The following is an 18,235-nucleotide window of genomic DNA, read 5'->3' as shown; positions in this document are numbered from 1 at the left end:
CATCAATTTATCAAGCAAAAATGCCAATTTTCTTTTTGGTTCAGCATCTCACGTTGGACTATTTACACCCTTTCTCAGTTAAACATCAATGTAAACTGAATATCTTAAAGTTTTGGAGTGTTTGTCAGACAAAATAAAACATTTAAAGGAATACCTCAAATGACCATTTGTGTGTCAATTACTCAGCCCATTTATGTTGAATTTGTGAAAATTGTTTTGATGAATTGAAGTCATAGGGGTCCGCGTTTAACAACAGCAGAACTATATCAAAACAAGCTTTTTACAAACTCTCACACAACTCGTGCAGTATAATTTAAATCTCATTTATCCAGTCGTATGCTCAGTACTTCCCAAACACACAGCCCAACTGAAACTTATCTATGCTCCCTTCAAAGATAGATTTACCTTGCTGAACATGGGAGCTGCTGGTCTACCGCTGCCTCAATAAGTTTGTTTGTGTTGTTGTGTAACTTTGGTGTTTAAAGGGTTAGATCGGATTCACCAAAGTCACACAGTTACGCAAGCAAACTACTGATTGAAGTAACTCGTGTTTAGCAAGGTAAAATTACTGTTTTTGTGAATGGAGTCTGGCTTTAAAGAGAGCATAGATAAGTTTCACTTTCCGTTTAGTACATCTGTGCTGAACATATGACTGTATAAATTAAACTTGGATTATACTGCATGAGCTGTGTAAGAGTTTGCAAATAGACGCTTTGATATAATTTTGCTGTTGTTAAATGTGGTTTCCTATGACCTCAGTTCATTAAGAATTTTCTGCGTTTTTGGATTCTTTGTTCACTGTGGAGACATGCGAGAAAAACAAAATTTTCTCCATGAATTCAACGTAACACAGTTGAGTAACTGATACATAAATGGTCATTTGGGGGGAGAAGTATTCTTTTGAAATGTCACCTTCTGATCAGGGAACTTGAGATGGCCGTTTTTCACTATTTTATATGATTTTATTACATCAACATTTCGTTAACATGCAATCCCCCCCCCCCCCCCCCCCCCCCCTTTGTTTGCCTCAAGTAGCTTTGAGGATCCTGTTATTCCATATTCTGGTGTTATATATATATATATATATATATGTATATAATGTCACATGCATCATGAAGTATAGATCAGCTGAAATACTGCTACTACATGCAGCCCAAATTGAATTTAAAACCACTCTGATTTCCACCTGGCAGGGTGTCTGGAGGTGAGCTGTTTGACAGGATTGTGGAGAAAGGTTTCTACACAGAGAGAGACGCCAGCCAACTCATCCACCAGATCTTGGATGCAGTCAAATATCTGCATGATATGGGGATCGTTCACAGAGACTTGAAGGTATCTCTGCTCAGGGAAGACAGAAATGCAACAACTCAATCTGGCTTTGCACTCTTTCGCTTGGCAAACCCTCCTCTTTGATCGCTCCTCTTGTCTTTGCAGCCGGAGAACCTGCTGTATTACAGCATGGACGAAGACTCCAAAATCATGATCAGCGACTTTGGGCTGTCAAAGATCGAGGGAGCAGGCAGTGTCATGTCCACCGCCTGTGGTACTCCCGGATATGTGGGTAAGGCATTTATTTCGCTGGTCAGCCAGACTCTCCTCACCTCCCCCCTCTCTTTCATGTGAGCTCAGCACTTGCTGTTTCAGTTGACATCCCCCTCTTTATTCACTGTGTTGTGAGAGGCTCTTTCATCCACTACTGAGTCAATTGCAAGTGTTTCAGAAGGGCTCTCTACCTGTTTAATGTGACTTACCAGATCATATGGTATTACTGAAAGGTCAAGATTACTTGAATTCAGCCCCACTCTTGCTCTGTGTCGTATATTTTCTGCTTTGTCTGAATGTCTGCTGTGTGGCTGTGTGTGTTCACAGCTCCGGAGGTGCTCGCTCAGAAGCCGTACAGCAAAGCAGTGGACTGCTGGTCCATAGGAGTTATTTCTTATATTCTGTAAGTCTGAGCTCATTCATCACTGAGAAGTACAGTAAAGTGATAGTTTTCTGAGTGTGTTCTTATATCGCTTCCTCAGGTTGTGTGGATATCCTCCGTTTTACGATGAGAATGATGCCAAGTTATTTGAGCAGATTCTGAAAGCAGAGTATGAATTTGACTCTCCATACTGGGATGACATCTCAGACTCAGGTACTACTGATTACTAAAAATATCTACAGCAGATTTAACAATGAAAACTAATGAATCAGAGCGGGCTATTACACCATGAACTTGATTTCTGTTTGCAGCCAAAGACTTCATCTGTCACCTGATGGAGAAAGACCCTTTGAAGAGATATACATGTGAGCAGGCTCTTCAGCACCCATGGTAAGAGGGTCAAAATGCTAGTTATCTTGATATCCAAAACAAATGATCTAAGAAGTACATTCATACTCATATTTCAGTATGGTTGCATGTAGTGCTGAATTTTTCAATTTGCCAATTATTTGATTACAGGAACTGAAAAATTTCAATTGAACTAAAATTAATAATTTATTTTGATAATAGATTCATCTTAACAAATACTTCACCCCCAAATGACAATTTGTATATCAATTACTCACCCCTTAGTTATATATTTATTCATATTTGTGAATAAAACTGTATTTTTCCTCGCATGCCTCCGGTAAATGGAGAATCCAAAAAAAAATTTCAACTATATCAAAATATTCATGTACAAACTCTCACACAACTCATGTAGTATAATCCAAGTGTCATTTATCCAGGCGTAGATCAGCAGCTCCCATGTTCAGCGAGGTAAAATTACCGTTTGTTTTTTTTCAATGGAGTCTGGCTTTGAAGAGAGCATAGATGTATTTCACTTTCAGTTCATTTTCTCTTTGAAATGGGCTGCGTGTGGTAAGTACTGAGCATACGACTGGATAAATGAGACTTGGATTATATTGCACGAGTTGTGTGAGAGTTTGGAAGCAGATGTTTTGATAAAGTTTTGCTGTTGTTAAATGCAGCCCCCTTTTACTTCTACTTTACATCAAGAAGAGTTTTTGGATTCTTCGTTGAAACTAGGCATGCAATAAAAAGTGATTTCTTGGTTATTTTGGGGGTTAAGTATTCTTTAAAGACATTAATCAAGCAGAAGTCACAAACATTCTGTAACTTCATGTGAGGATGTGCAGTGTTTATATGTATATCTGTGCTAATTGATCATTTTTGGATTTGGACTTTCAGTCAGCCAAAACAAGCAATTTAAAGACATCACCATGGGCTCTTGAAAGTTGCAGTAGAATGGCCATTCTGTACGATTTTCTGACATTTTACAGAAAAAATAAACAACTTAGTAACAGAACGGTTTGTCTATAAAATGTTAGGAAGTTGTAGTAAAAAATGCTTTCCAATGCACTGTTATTTCACAGAGCCAATGGTGACATGTTCAAATGTCTTGTTTTATGCAGCCAACAATGATATTCAGTTTATCATATTTGTGTGGCAAGAAAATGTAGAATATCTTTACATCTAAGAAATCAAACTAAAGTTTGTCATTTTGCTTGAACAATGGCTATGACAACTAATCATGTAGAAATAGTTGCCAGTTAGTTTATTGGCAATCTACTTATCAACCAATTACACACCATATAACCTCCAACCAGGTGCCTCACCTGCCTGTAAACCCTCTAATTCTTGTTGACTTTGCAGGATCTGCGGAGACACAGCTCTGGACAAGAATATCCATGAATCTGTCAGCGCTCAAATCAAGAAGAACTTTGCCAAAAGTAAATGGAAGGTCAGTGCTTTGGCTGAATCGTAAACTGCTGAAAGAGCAGCATTAAGATTGACAGGAGTTAGAGCACATTTTGTACGCCTTTGCTGTTTTCTCTCCCTCAGTAGCTGTCAGACACAGATGGGTTTCTCCTTCCTCTCTCCCCCCCTATCTCTGTCCATGCAGCAAGCGTTTAATGCCACAGCAGTGGTGCGCCACATGCGGAAGCTGCAGCTGGGCACGAGTCTCGAGGGACCCAGTCAGATTACTCCCACCAGTCCCTGCCATGGACATCTGCTCCCAGAGGAGGAGGAGGAGGAGGAGGAAGATGATTTGGGCAATGGGGAGGAGGAGAGCTGTAAGTTATCTGTTCACAGTGAATGAACAAACACTTGCTTTCAGTCTATTTCAGACTGTGTTTCAAGAATCATACCACAATGATGTAATGTTAATCAACTGAATTTAATGGATATACAGTTACTTTGTAAAGTCACATTATTTTAACTCTCCTGTGGCCAACTTTGCAATCATCCAACTGTCTTGAGAAAGTAGTGGGAATCGTTCTTATCCCCACATCTATCCCATTTGACGTAAATGTGGTATAAGGAAGAGGAGGATGTGGGTTTGGCTGTTCTAAAACAAACGTCTTCAATGCAGAAAAGGACGAGACTCGGTGAGGGGGATCTGCCTCAGTCATTATCATCCAAGTCTGAGCCTCAGATAGAAAAAGGGGAAATAGGAGAGTTATGCATGGGATTGAATGGAAGATGGAGGATGAAAGGGGGGATGGAGGGGATGAATGAGTGTGAGGAGAAATAGAGGGGGGAGTTGAGGGAAGTCGAGAAAGCTGAGAGAAACAGAAATGGGTGGGTCAACCTGTGTGTACTCTAAGCAGGCTTGACAGGTGATTGAAGGTTTAGCTTAGGAATGTCCTTGCTCTTGAAAAACTTGAAAAGTTGTTTATTTCCATTTTAAAGGGACAGTTCACCCCCAAAATAAAAATAAAAAGCTTTTTAATGCAGTGGGAAAGGTTTTTATCGGCATTCACAACCGGATGAAATGCAGTAGACACGGGTCTTTATTGACTAGGATCGACTCTGATCGGCATTGATGGGAACACAACACTTGGGTGGAAGCGCTAATTGCAGCTCCTTTTTTAACACTATATGTGCAATATTCACAGTCATACTATATGTAGTTCTTCTTACCTATTACACTTATTTATTGTCCATTATTTTTCAGTGTGAGGTTAAATGTATGAAGGATGTGTTTTTAACTTTAGCACCACTAATTTCGCAATGTTTTTTAATGATACAATGGCAATAAAAGGCAGCACTCAAACATTGATCCAAATTAGTCTGCACTGAGTTTAAAAGAGAAACTGAATAAGTAAGACAGATATTAAAAGACATAACAACCATAAAGTTTCCATAGGCCTCCATGCTCCTCTGTACTGTTTATCTGTTTTCCAGCCTGTGCGTGACATCGAATATGACACCAAAAACACCCACTCACACATACACATATGCACACTTCCTTCTGCACAGTGATTTAGTTGATGAGTTTAGATTGGTATCAAGAAAACAGTTCCTACACGAAACTGCTCACAGCAAGTTCTTATCTTGAGTAACTGGGTCATGATTTCTAAAATGAGATATGGCGGTTTGAGCACCACAAGCGGAGCGCCATCTACTTCCATTGTATTCACGAGAAGGCAGACATCTCTACAGCTGATATCTCCAATACTGGGAAACTCACACCAAAACAGTCTAGACTGACAAATAGCACCATGGGTAAGAGGAAGAATATGTATTTTTGATTTGTGGACAAACTGTCACTTTAAAGGAAAACTACGGTATTTTCAACCTTGGTTCTCATAACTGTGGCAGTTATAACTCTTGGTCATGCTAACCTTGCACTTGCCACCACCAAACACTTGTGTCTGACTGAAAGTAAACACAGAAAATAACACCAAGGATTAGCAAAATTTGCTAACTTCATTATGCAAATTTGAGTTTATTTGGAAAATTTCCCATATGTCTACAAAGGACATATGAGTACAAAGGTATATGACTCATTCTCAGAATGTCCACATTTACAAGAATAAGCTCACATGCTTCTTTGTTTTGCTCTAACCTCCAGTGTCCCACTATGAGGACGGCCGTCGCGGAAGCACTGAGGGCAGCACAGATCGGGACAGCCTGAGAAGCTGCACCTACTGCTGCAGGCCAGCCAGTCGCGTTTGAGCACAAGTTGTCATGGTGACATTGTATCCCTGGAGCGCCCAGAGCCCGCCCGCCCAGTCTGGCCAGGAATGCAGAGTAGTTATCAGGCAGTGTCCACCAGAGTACATCCACAGTGATCAGGTCACTGTCACAGTGTGGAGAAACATACTGTAAGTCTTTGTCCCAGAAAATAAAAAAATACACATCCTGACTCAAGACACACACATTTTATTTTATTTTATTTTTAGCAGAGCAGAATGTAAGGCTGCTCCGAGTGGACAGTGATTTAAAAGAAAGGGCCGGTCTGCATGATGAGCAACCTAACGTGTAGTTGTCCTTTGTGCAGCTATAGCAGACAGGGGTCATATGAAAGCGTGCAAATTACAAGACATGTTTCTGGATGTTAGCTTCAGGAAGGATTCAAGCTGCCGGAGTCTCAATCAAAGACGAGGCGTTGGCCATTATTTTTGTTCTCACATTATCTGTCACATCTACCTCTAATCACAATTACCGTCTGTCTGCTTCCATCTGGCTCACACTCTCTACATTACTGGCAGCTTTCTCCAAAAATCTGGCCAGACAGGGCACAAAGAAAAGGGGAACGCTTTCTAAAGGGAAATACTGAAAGCTACTCCTGCATGTCTTTATATTCCTTACCCATCAATGTGACTCGTCCAGTCACTGATCAAGTAGCTGTTTAGTTGAATAGAGTTAATCTGAAGGCATGACTTCACTGCCGATGCCACCCGCCCATCTGTTCTGTTTAATCACTTTGTCTTCTTTCTCCTGTTAAGTGTTTCTGTCCTTTTATAAGTATTTACTACTTCTGTTAAACGCCTTTTTCTTTTTCTTTTTTTTTTTTTGGAAAGTGGAGGGTGATTCTGGGGGTTATGGACTCTATATTCTGGCTCAGACTGGGTTTGTGAAGAGCGGTTCTGACCTGGAGTGTCTGCATGCTTCTGTTTGGGAAAAAACATCAAAGTGTATGAATATCAAAAAGGAGACTTTTTTTGTTTCGTTTTATGGCTGTTCTGTTATCAGAGGCTCAAACTGAGATCCCCGTCAAGTCTGTAAATCACAGGAACCTGACCTTCCTCCGTGGGCTCGCATCGCGTTAGGAGGAGTTATCTTGAAGGTGTGATTATGTTGAGAATCCGTTGCACGTGGGAAGAAAATGATCATAATCACATCACGCTCATCCTCCCTTCTGTTTCTGACAAGCGTCTGAATATCCACCTGCTGTCGGTGTCTGGGTCTTTTTTGCCGGGTCGGAGGGATCTCAGTCTGGGCGCTCCGCCTGCTCTGTGCTGTGCACCTCTAGTGGAAGAAGTTTTGGTCTGTTTGCATGACCTGGTTAAATATGTTTACATGAATGATGATCAATTAGTATAAACACACATGATTATTATTACTCTGTTGTATTGAAAAAAAAAAAGATGTAATACTGTAATTTTGAGCTATATAATGTGAAGTGAGTAACACCAGAAGTAATGTTGTTGACAAAGTACAACACAGCACAGTGGACTTATCATTTGCATTGACTCTGATGGTCAAGTCTCTACCTGAGTGACATTTCTCCTGTACTATGTTTATTTACAACTTTATTTTTTCAGTCTGTTTTCTTGCCGTTGATGTGTAGATCTGTTTATTCCTCTCTGATACCCAGGCCCAAGCAGAAAAAAAACATATCCTATTTTAGGTTCAGGTGCCAGCCACAGTACAAGAAAAAAATAATAAAAAAATAACAGTGCTGGAGGCGTCACCTGTCCACCATGGGAGTAGCCTTCAGTGTGCAAGCTCTACATTTGTCCTGCTGAGGAGATGAACTGCAGCACTAAAGCCATACAGTGATTCAGACGCGCTGTCATCTTATAAATACACCACTCAGACATAGGATGGCGATGTTTCATCACAATATTTAATGTAGAGAAAAAAAAAATAAAGACAAAATTCTCCCTGCGACTGCTGGCTGAAAACACTTGAATCCTGATATTAATCATGCCATCACATTATTAATTTAAAGCATGTCACGACACAGTGCCGTATTATTAGTTAGCCGTAGAGATAGCAAATCGACCCATAAAAGTTTTGTTGCCCACATAAACCAGTTCCCTCAGTCTGTCATTGATACTTGCAGGTCCACAGTACAATAAGAGAAGGCAATCACTCTGGATTTACACGACTGTAATTGTGGAAAATATGCAAACTGTGTGTGAAGGGCTTCATGTTAACTGTAAGATAGCCAATGTTGATGACTTTGATAACCTGGCTATTATTTGTTTGGTAACGACCTTATATTGAACCTTACCTGGGATTTGTTTCCACTCGGCTGTGTTTTTTTTAAGAAGCTTATTTTACCCATTACAAACACATCTAAATGCATAAAGAAACACGTGTATATTATATATATAAATATAAGTATATATTGTATATCCTTTTTTGTAAAAGCTGTTTTGAGCTACAAATGTATGGATGCAATGCATCATGGGTTATTGAATAAGATGTAAGAAAATACAATGATTTGTACCCACAGAGATATGATTGCAGGAAATGAAATAAAACTTCCTTGTCTATGCATTGTGTGTTCTGTCGTCATACAGTAAATTCAGCTTTAGATGTAACACACTGTGATTTGTAAAAAGGGGAAACAATTCAAACATTGAAACTGCGTTGAATATAAATGACAAAATACAATGCTTACAGATCACTGAATTTAATAAGAATTTACCTCTTTACTACTCCATTTATTAAGATACATTTTCCTTCTGTTGTCAAACTGAATGAGCAAGATGCAAAACCAGTGAGATCAAAGCTACAATGGAAATGATGAACACGTGTACAAAGTAGTGGAAACCAAATAGCACCTCAATAAACTACAGCCTCAAAAAATACCATAATAATCCTCTTATATGAGTTGTATTATATACTGTTGTGTTCAGGGCCATCAATGAAGAATTGCAACAATTCGAAACTGAAATGTTAAAATATGTACCCTACAAATAAGTGTATTTTCACAGTGAAAAAAAGTAAAATAGTCACAACCGGCAGGTTCTTGTGAACATTTATTTGATTATGAATGATGTGAGGTGAAGACTTCTTTCTGAAAATAACAGAACACATAAATCCTTCTGTAAAATGATAATTATCACCAAAAAAGTAAACCGTCTATACCAGGATAATTAAGCTGATATTTATCTTCAGTATAAATATCAGGCTAATGGCACACAATGGACACAAAAGCAGTGGCGCACCCTCAGGAGAGGCAAACCAAGCAAATGTTGACCATTCATGTTAGCGCAGCTATAATGTGTTAATTTGCTTTAGTGTAAATAAACTAAGTAAATTAAATTTATGTGGTAATTTTTGTTTAAAAAGATGGATTTAAGTTAGTCTTACCTTATTCAGACAAAGTCTATTAACACATTATAAATGAGTATGAAGAAATACAACATTTAGGTGAAATATACTTTATAGATTTAGGTTAAATTAACTGAATGGAATTAGCAATATTAACTTTATTTACCCAAGTTACCTCAAAAATAAATACTTAAGTTACTTGAACTCAAATTAAAGAAAAGTTCAGGCTGAAATTCTTTGAGACAAAAACTTAAATGGTTTAAGGCAATCAGTTTCCTAAAATGAAAAAAGCTGTTCTTCAACATTGGCATTAACGTTATAGTTTAATGGTGGCCAGCGATGGCAGGGGAAAATGCAGTGAGACAAGACAGAAAGTTAAGGTGGCAAAAGTCCCAGTAGGGTGGGCTGAAGGTGTCGTGGATAAGTCCAACAAACATGAGAGCAGTGTTCGCATCCCTAAAGATAATAAGGTCATACTCTGTTCTTTTCCCCCAAACCCAATCACCTGCATTAGTTATTGATTGAAAAAAAAAAAAGTCAGTTCGCAGTGTTTTACCGACTGAGTGCGTTTATTTTGAAAGAGACTGTATGTAAACAGTAAATTTCCAGTGAAAACGGAAGTTTATTTTGAAAGAAGACAATGCGTGTAACAGGCAGAACTTGACATGGCGTCCCAGAATGTCAACAACCAACGCATCCAGGGTACCTTGCAAGTTGTATCTGGACATAAAAAGTCCATGACCACACTTCGATATGTGTCGAGGTCTGAGTGAGAATGTGTTGAAAAGGGCTAGTCATATTGGCAGATTCTGCATTTACAACTACAAACCCCCGTTAAACCTCTCATAAAGGCACCATATAACACATTGCCTCTGCCCCAAAAGCTTTCACATTGGGTCTTATTTTAGCTGTATGACAGCTGAATATCATTTATTAGGACAGACAGCTAATTATCTGTGACTGTTATACAACATGAAGTGTAACCATCAGTGCAATGACACAAACATACCTTTCTTTTCTTTGCCTGGGCCCCTCCAGAGTCTATGATCGCCACTGCTCATTGGCTATTTCAGACTTACATTAAGTCTCAGTGTTGACATCAGTCACCTTGCCAGACAAATAAACCTGATTTTTGACTCTACTAATCATACTGCACTTCCTAACATCATAAAACAGGTCTAGCTGTATAAAACAATGACATGCAGTGAAAAGTGAATACCAAAAAACACTTTGTTAAATTGTAAAAGTCTGTCAGTCTTCACTACAACATAGAAAATTGTGTTTTGTAGCGTAGTATGTAAGCAGCAGACATGTCATACAGACACATAAACAACATGCTACAAAATGGTAACACATATTAAACAGTGTGAATTCTGTTTGCATCATTGGGGGAAAATATATTCAGTACTGATACATGTAGCTACTGTATATATGACACATCCAGTGACTGCTCCTTTAGTGCCTCTTGGGCCTTTGCTCAGTTAATCAAGTCACTTCTCCCTAGCAGTCCATCAACAGAAAACGTGCATATACGATCACAAATCATAAGTGTCACACTTCTCCTCCTGCATCCAACATTGCAGTTCTTCTCAGTCTCTCTTTAACTTGGAGGAACTCTGGCCCGTCACGCTCTTGCTGCTGTCCTTTGTCTCTCTCCAGCTGTGGAGAAATGATTCGTACTAAATATGCAGAGCTCATTTGTGGAGCAGCAGTAAACAAGTACCATTTTCACAAGATATTTCACCAATGTCTAAGTTTAGGGCTAATTCCCTGGTCTTATAAAATTAAAAAGATTTCAGAGTCCCGATTGGACTTTTGCAGCATCTGAAACAATGTCTACACCGCCCTCTGCTGGCTGACTGCAGAACAACATGATGCTCCACATAAACCACCACTATCAATCAGCTGTGAGGAAACACTGAGCATATTCATATACGACACAGAAACAATAGTGTGTCCAATCCAAACCTTTTCTAGCCTCTGATGTCTTTTCAGCAGCTCCTGATGAAGTGGTGATCTGTTCTTCTTCGCCTCCTCCTGATCCCTGCTCGCCTTCGTCCTCTGTTCCCATCTCCTCTTCTCTAAAGCTCTCTGGAGTTCAGTCTTTCCTTCCTGAGTCACTCTCCTGACACAGACAGATTATGATTCATATAAACAATGCAAGTGAAGTGTGAGTGTCTATGAGCGCCTGTGTGTCTCTTCCAACCTCTTGTGGGTCATCCGCAGTTCTTTGTGGAGCTCCTGGTGACTCCTGGAGGCCGATAAAGGATTGAGAGGTTTCTGGGGTTTGATGAGATCACTGCTCTCCTCCTCACTCTGGAGATGGGACGGAGGAACCCGAAACTCTGGGCATCGGTCTTGCTGTTCAGTTTGGTGTGTCTGCACTACTGAGGCTAAAGGGAGAAACATACAGTATATATTTACCCATTCATATCATTTTTATGACCAACTCTTTCTTGTGATACAGTATTCGTCGTGAGTTCAACATTCATCATTACAGCTGGTTAGGTTTGAGTATTATAAACACATCCTGGCAGACTTTCAGCACATTCGGTACCCTAGGCAAGCTTCTCCTGGTGCCCCCCAACCCCCATAAAATGTGCCCCAGACAGCTTTTGCTTTTTTATTTTCATTTACTCTAATGCTCTCAATATACACCCCACTCCACCATACCCATCAGTGCTTTAGCATGCACCCTAGGCAGCCACCTATGTCGCCTATAGGAAGTGCCACCACTGCTTTTAGTGACTCAGTGACCGCATCCAACACCAGAGACTATATTTGAACAGAGCCAGTAGTTACAACAACCCCCATAACCCCGTTCTGTACTTGTGTCACATGACAACAACTGAACTATCTCCGGGAGCTAACTTTGTCCGCTTATGAATGACAGGAGATGCAGGTCAAAGCTCCAGGAAATGTCCAGTAAGAGGACCCTGAGCTAACACTTCATAGCTAATTAGCCTATTTCCAAGGTCAATAAAAAGGTCAAGGTGAGGGTTATTATTGTTTTTATTTTGGAGCACTCTTATTGGATAGTGTCTTACTCAGGTGGCTTATGGTGGAGTGGAGTGGTGGTATAAATGGTTGATCTCCTCATGAGTCCCAGCTGTCTCAGAAAAAGCCACATGTGTTTACACAGGGAGGATAACTCAACACAGGTGTCCTCTATGCAAGTATTTACAGTCCTCTCCCTGATAATACGATCTCTGGTGTATCGCATAGATTTGAAATAACACAAGGACCTTGATCTAACACAGTTACAAAGAAGCCACATGAACAGGAGTGCAGTTTCAATGACATCAATGGCAATCTTTCAGAAACACCGAACAAAGTAAATTGACTGTGATTTGAATCCATAGAGACTTGGCTTGGGAACTGGGGGGTGGCTGGTTCAAGTCCAGCACAGATTAGTCGGTATGGAGCATGGACTGATGGCTAGACAGGTGCCAGTTCACCTCCTGGGCTCTGCTGAAGTGCCCCTGAGCAAAGCACCAAACACCTAACAGCCTGGGTTGCCTGCTATGTGGCACCCAATCACCCTGAACCTTTTGTGTAAAATAACAACAGAGTGAAAAAGTTTTCAGGGTATCTGTTTTCACCTGAGTGAGAATTGTCACGCTGCAGCTGTTCAGCTATTTACACCCATCCCTATGACACATTATTAGGGATCCCACTGCGTGTTGTAATTGGCTGGTACTCGTCACGTTGACGCTTTGAGGTTGGAAGGGGTTAGAATTAGGGCAAAAAAGTCATGGTTAGGGCTCACACTAGTCAATCTGGGATATTCTCTGAGACTAAAGTGGTAAATCTGATAGAAAACACATAAAAATGCACTGTAAGACAATCGGGTGATGTACTTGAAATATACACATTGACACAGTCCAGGGAGGCAGTAAGATGTTATGGGTGGGTTAAGCACAGGGTGTGTACACATAGGAGACCAGGGTTTGAGTCATGTGTGGGTCAATTATGGCCTATTATTTTTTAGACTTAGTTTACTTATCACTTATCAGTTTTTATGGTGTATAATGCTGCTGAATGTGCACTGTGTACTGAATAGACCCATTCGACATTATAGTTTGATGTTGCTAGAATGTCCAGGAATATACACCTGGGTGCAAATAGTATTGTTGGCAACAGACGCAGGGTGCAAATAGCATTTCCCCAAAATTTTATTAGACTACTTAATAAGGTATTTCTTTCATCTTCTCGCCAATTTTAAAACATGTGTTCCTATCCATGATTGATATCCATACGTCTATAAACCTGCTTTGGCAAATCGTTTTAACATTTAATCACTAAGTTTGACAATCCAGAATTACCATTATAGATATCAACAACACCATTTTGTCTAGTCGTAATGTCATTGTGACTATGTATGAATTTTAATTGAAGATATCTATGGCAAGCCGTTTTAACATTTAATCGCTAGACTGGATATTCATTACTGATATCTGCAACATAATTTTGCCTAGTCAAAACTCTTATTCAAGATAACTGTAATTAGATTTTGACTAGTCAAAACTCATTAGAGATATCTGTAATTCAGTTTTGACTAGTAAGATTCAAACTATTTTTGCCATTCATGTGTATGGGGTTTGTCATTATAGATATCTCCAATGTAGTTGCGGATATCTGCAATTCTTATTGCGGATATCTGTAACTGAATTGTAGATATCTGTAATTCCAGTTTGAGATATCTACAATTTAATTTTGACTAGTCATAATTCAAGTTCAAGATATCTTTAATTATCATCAATTGAAGATATCTACATGGTCCTTTCTAGATATCTTGAATTGAGTTTCAGATAGTCAGAATGACGCTGTAGATATCCTGAATTTGAATTATGACTAGTCAAAATGACATATGACAATGCAGATATCTGCATTGGAGATATCTATAATGACAAACCCCATACACATGAATGGCAAAAGTAGTTTGAATCTTACTAGTCAAAACTGAATTACAGATATCTCTAATTAGAATTTTGACTAGTCAAAATCTAATTACAGATATTTTGAATAAGAGTTTTGACTAGGCAAAATTATATTGCTGATATCAGTAATGAATATCCAGTCTAGCGATTAAATGTTAAAACGGCTTGCCATAAACCTGCAGCATCTTCACCTGTAGAGGCTCCTTACAGTCTCTGTATTCACACTTTAGATCGGAGACATAAAACCTTGGCTTGGATTTTTCCACAAGACTTTAAAGTAAGCCCTTGCAACCTTTACTGTACAGTAAATAAATAAATAAATAAATAAAACACAGCCTAACAGAGGCACAAGAAGAGATGGGTCACATTGTCAGTGAAGTGACTCATAAATATAAGTCACACTGCAATATCTATGGAAAGTTTGCCAACATTAGCAAACATTAACCACCAAAAACTACTGGTCAGACCAAACAAAGTATAAAGTGACGGCAACAAAACCCCCGAGTGTATCGAAATGAACAAGGGTGTGTTTTGTCGCTTATGGATTCTTCTGTTCATTTATGAAGGGGCAGATTGTGTTATTTCTTCTTTCAAAGGGACACAGTCTCGCTTTTAAACACATTTCACAGACTTGAATGTTGAATGTCGCTCGGCAAATGGTTTATCGACAGCCACATAACAGTCTATTGACCGAACAAATTCTGGCTGACCCTCTTTTTACTCTTTAATGACAGTTAGAATCAATAAAAACGCCTCTGCAGCAAATACTACTGTGGCCATGTGCTTTATAGCACAGATTCACACACGCTCCTGCTACCTCTGTGCACTATCAGACAAAAACAGCTTCCTCTGCCTCTTTATGATACTGATAATAATGATGATAGATAGATTTCTCACCAGACCCATTCAGGTGTGTCCCTGAAGAATGTTGGAGATCTCTCTGTCAACAGAAAACATCAATGACATGTTAAAAATAATACAAAATATCTCATACCAACTTGTCCCTGTGATAGTTTTGTTTGTTTTTAGTCACAATACAAATGCATAGATACAGTGTGACACATGATAGCACTCCAAATAGATACAGTCTCCCAGTCGGGTCAACAATGCAGCTTCATGCAAATAGCAGCGGGAGTTGCGAGCAGCACAAAGCCGTATTATGATGCTGACAGACAAATGAAGTGTCAGCTCTAGTTCCACATGTCCAGTGAAGCGAGTGCCCTTACTGGTGAGGTGGAGGGCTGCCACCTCATTAAAGGCAAGGATCAAACAAAACACACTTTGATTCCCACTGAGATTCTCATTTGCGAGTCTGAGCAGAATTAATAGTCGAGACAGGAATTATTCCTCCCGTGGGGCTCAGACTGCACCGCTGAAAGAAATAATTCTGTTTTTGTTGTTGCATTTAATATTTGATGAACATTTGGATGCAGAAAAAACATGGCAGACTTATCTTTTTGCTCTGAGCACGATCTACTGTAGCTATTATTGATTCATGTGCATGTTACATAATGTTTGTTGTAGCCTTGGCATTCATTGCAGTTCAGCTGCGTCATGTCTGGGCATCTACAGGCCCCAAAGAAATGTAGTAGCATGGATTCATGCTTTAAAAAACCTTCAGAAGATAGAGGAGAAGATATAAAATGACGGAAAATACTCAGAATGAGAAAAAGTGCAATCTAGATGAGGCATTTTAATGACAGCTGTGTTGCTGGCTGCTGTGTTGTTGATGAGGGTAGAGTCATGCTGCTTGGCTAAAGCTCACACAGTGGATATTGTGTGGAGAAGAATTAATTGGACATGACAGGGTAAACACTCTCCAAGGCCCACTCTCCAGTGTTGGCGAGGCTTTTTTTTAGTGGATAAAGACCTGTGTTTGGTTCAAGTCCTCACTGTCTTTGGGAAATAAAAGCTGGAGTTAACAGTGACAGATAAGAAAACTGTAAAGTTCTGCCAAACAAAAGCTTAAACGTGATAAAGAAAACACAACTCATACTGCGCATATCATGTAGCATGACACACAGCATACTGTAACAGTTGGTTTTTTATCATCTCAGTCTCTTAATCTTCTCAAACACATGTTGCAAGCCAAGAGAGTGTTTTAGCCACATGGATGCTTCTGCCGGATTATCTTAACATGACTTGATACATGTGTTGTGTCTCACAGAGAAAGACAGGAACAAAAGAAGAATAGAAACTCGACACACTTACCTTCTTCCCATGGGTGACTCCCATCACGTCCTCAGTATGAGTCCGGATTTAGTTTCTGCACAGACACCTCCTGGGCTCAAAGTGGACAGAGTTGCAATAATAATTTGAGGTTACTCTTTCTCTCTCTCTCCTCCAGCAGCCAAGAATGCCAGAGAGAGGAGACTGCTTTGTGTTTGGACCAATGATGGTGCTCCCACGGAAGCAGCAACCAAGTAGGAGACAAACCCTGGAGAACAGACCAAAAGTGCTGGAAGAGTATTTAGTGTGCAGCTGTGGTGGAAAGTAACTACGTACGTGTACTCAAGTACTGTGTATAAAGTACAACGCACTGTTCCCAAACTTTTTGTTTTGTGACCCCTTGTAGAAGTGTCTAATTGGGACTCCTTGTTGTGTTTCAGATGTCTACAGGTTACAGATCCACCAAAGAGACATTTCCCCTCCAGACTTCTCAAGTGGTTTCATTTCAATAACTGCTCAAGGCCCAGACAGGTCAAATTATTCAATATTTCACACACAAAAAAAGTAAAGCTTTGCTGAAAAGCCCAAAAACTGAATCCAAATTTGTCTCAAGACCTGAGAAAGTGGGAGCCAGTAAATTAAACCAACCAAAGTGCACATAAAGTAGTTAAAACTAGCCCCACCTCAACCAGCATATAACATAAAATGTTGATCACACACGTAACTGTAGTTACACTTAACTTAAAACCATGGTCTGTCTGTCGCCTGTGTGATGTCAATCAGTTACATAACAATTCCAGGTCACCAGTACACATGAAAACAAAAAGGAAAAGTTTTGTCTTTTGCAGTAATTTCTTTGCCTTTTCTTAGTTAGGTCTGCCGCAGTAACAGTTTGGTAACAACATTAGCAGAGAGACCAAAAAAAGCATGGAGCTTCATACACAAATGGGCTGAAGAGTGAGTCCTAAAAATTACATTTGTATATTATTCAGTTGCATTCATAACTTCATTACAGTGGCAATGTAATTGGATTACGTTTAGAGACAACCAGTTAATGAAACACTACATTTCTGTATCATGCTCGAATCACAGCAGGGTGGACAGGATGGATGGGGGATATACAAAGTGTAGGACTGTGACACCAAAATCACGGGGTTCGCCTTCAGACTCCTGTTTGTGGTTAGGTTAAGGTAACAAAAGCACTTTGGTTAAGGTTAGGAAATGATCGTGATTTTGGTTAATGTCAATAAAAAAAAAATGGAATTACCACCCCGTGGTTGTATGCCTCCGCACACCAGTCAGTTTACATCCATGTCTGTGAAAACATGGATGCTTCAGCACAGTTTCAACATTAGTGTCATCAGTTCAGTATCTGACCAAATGTCTACCCTGCGTTGGGCAGTGGCCAGAAAAGCAGAATGTTATGAAGTAACAGTGAAGTTGACCTCTGATGTTTTGGATATAAAATGTAATTACTTCATCATTATGTTCTATTAGATATTTTGGTGAAGTTGTGTCATAATTGGGGTATGAATTCTTACGTTCTGGCCAAAAACATGTTTTGTGAGGTCACACTGACCTTACCCTTAAACCACCAAATTCTAATCACTTTATTCTTCAGTTTAATTGGACGTTTGTGTCAAATTTGAAGAGAGTCCCTTAAGGTGTTCTTCAGATATTGTGTTCATGAGAATAGAACGGATAGGTGGACAACCTGAAAACATACGATGTTGTGTTCACAAGAATAAGAGGGATACAAGGTCACATTGACCTTGACCTTTTACCACCAAAATCTAATCAGTTCATTGCTGAGTCCAAGTGAATATTTCTGCCAAATTTT

General features: G+C 39.6%; 2 protein-coding genes across 2 annotated transcripts in view; one reads left to right on the top strand and one right to left on the bottom strand.

Annotated features, from left to right (window-relative positions):
• Window positions 1-6,129, top strand: part of camk1a (calcium/calmodulin-dependent protein kinase Ia) — a 29,272-nt gene extending 23,143 nt beyond the window's left edge. The window contains exons 5-12 of the mRNA XM_033627625.2: window positions 1,194-1,332; window positions 1,435-1,561; window positions 1,870-1,945; window positions 2,025-2,137; window positions 2,236-2,314; window positions 3,641-3,728; window positions 3,891-4,062; window positions 5,847-6,129. Coding sequence (XP_033483516.1) covers window positions 1,194-1,332; window positions 1,435-1,561; window positions 1,870-1,945; window positions 2,025-2,137; window positions 2,236-2,314; window positions 3,641-3,728; window positions 3,891-4,062; window positions 5,847-5,950 — 898 coding nt within the window. The 3' untranslated portion in view covers window positions 5,951-6,129. The remainder of the gene's footprint in view (window positions 1-1,193; window positions 1,333-1,434; window positions 1,562-1,869; window positions 1,946-2,024; window positions 2,138-2,235; window positions 2,315-3,640; window positions 3,729-3,890; window positions 4,063-5,846) is intronic.
• Window positions 6,130-9,836: 3,707 nt separating this feature from the next.
• LOC117257438 (actin-associated protein FAM107A) lies at window positions 9,837-16,564 on the bottom strand. The gene is made up of 5 exons (XM_033627626.2): window positions 16,438-16,564; window positions 15,124-15,166; window positions 11,493-11,679; window positions 11,255-11,411; window positions 9,837-10,945 (listed from the first exon to the last, which is right to left on the bottom strand). The coding sequence occupies exons 1-5, from the start codon at window positions 16,459-16,461 to the stop codon at window positions 10,838-10,840; spliced, it is 519 nt and encodes a 172-aa protein (XP_033483517.2). The 5' UTR covers window positions 16,462-16,564; the 3' UTR covers window positions 9,837-10,837.
• Between the last annotated feature and the right edge of the window lie 1,671 nt (window positions 16,565-18,235).

This window comes from Epinephelus lanceolatus, chromosome 1 (assembly GCF_041903045.1).
Source record: "Epinephelus lanceolatus isolate andai-2023 chromosome 1, ASM4190304v1, whole genome shotgun sequence".
Taxonomy (NCBI): domain Eukaryota; kingdom Metazoa; phylum Chordata; class Actinopteri; order Perciformes; family Serranidae; genus Epinephelus; species Epinephelus lanceolatus.
The sequence above is the reverse complement of the archived record's forward strand: the minus strand, read 5'-3'. Positions and strand labels throughout refer to the sequence as shown.

Coding starts and splice junctions, on each gene's coding strand:
- LOC117257438 (XM_033627626.2), bottom strand. CDS start 16,461: ATGGGAGTCACCCATGGGAAGAAG. Junction 11,680..15,123: donor GACACACCTGAATGGGTCTG/GTGAGAAATCTA, acceptor TTCTCCCTTTAG/CCTCAGTAGTGCAGACACAC. Junction 10,946..11,254: donor GACATCAGAGGCTAGAAAAG/GTTTGGATTGGA, acceptor ATTTCTCCACAG/CTGGAGAGAGACAAAGGACA.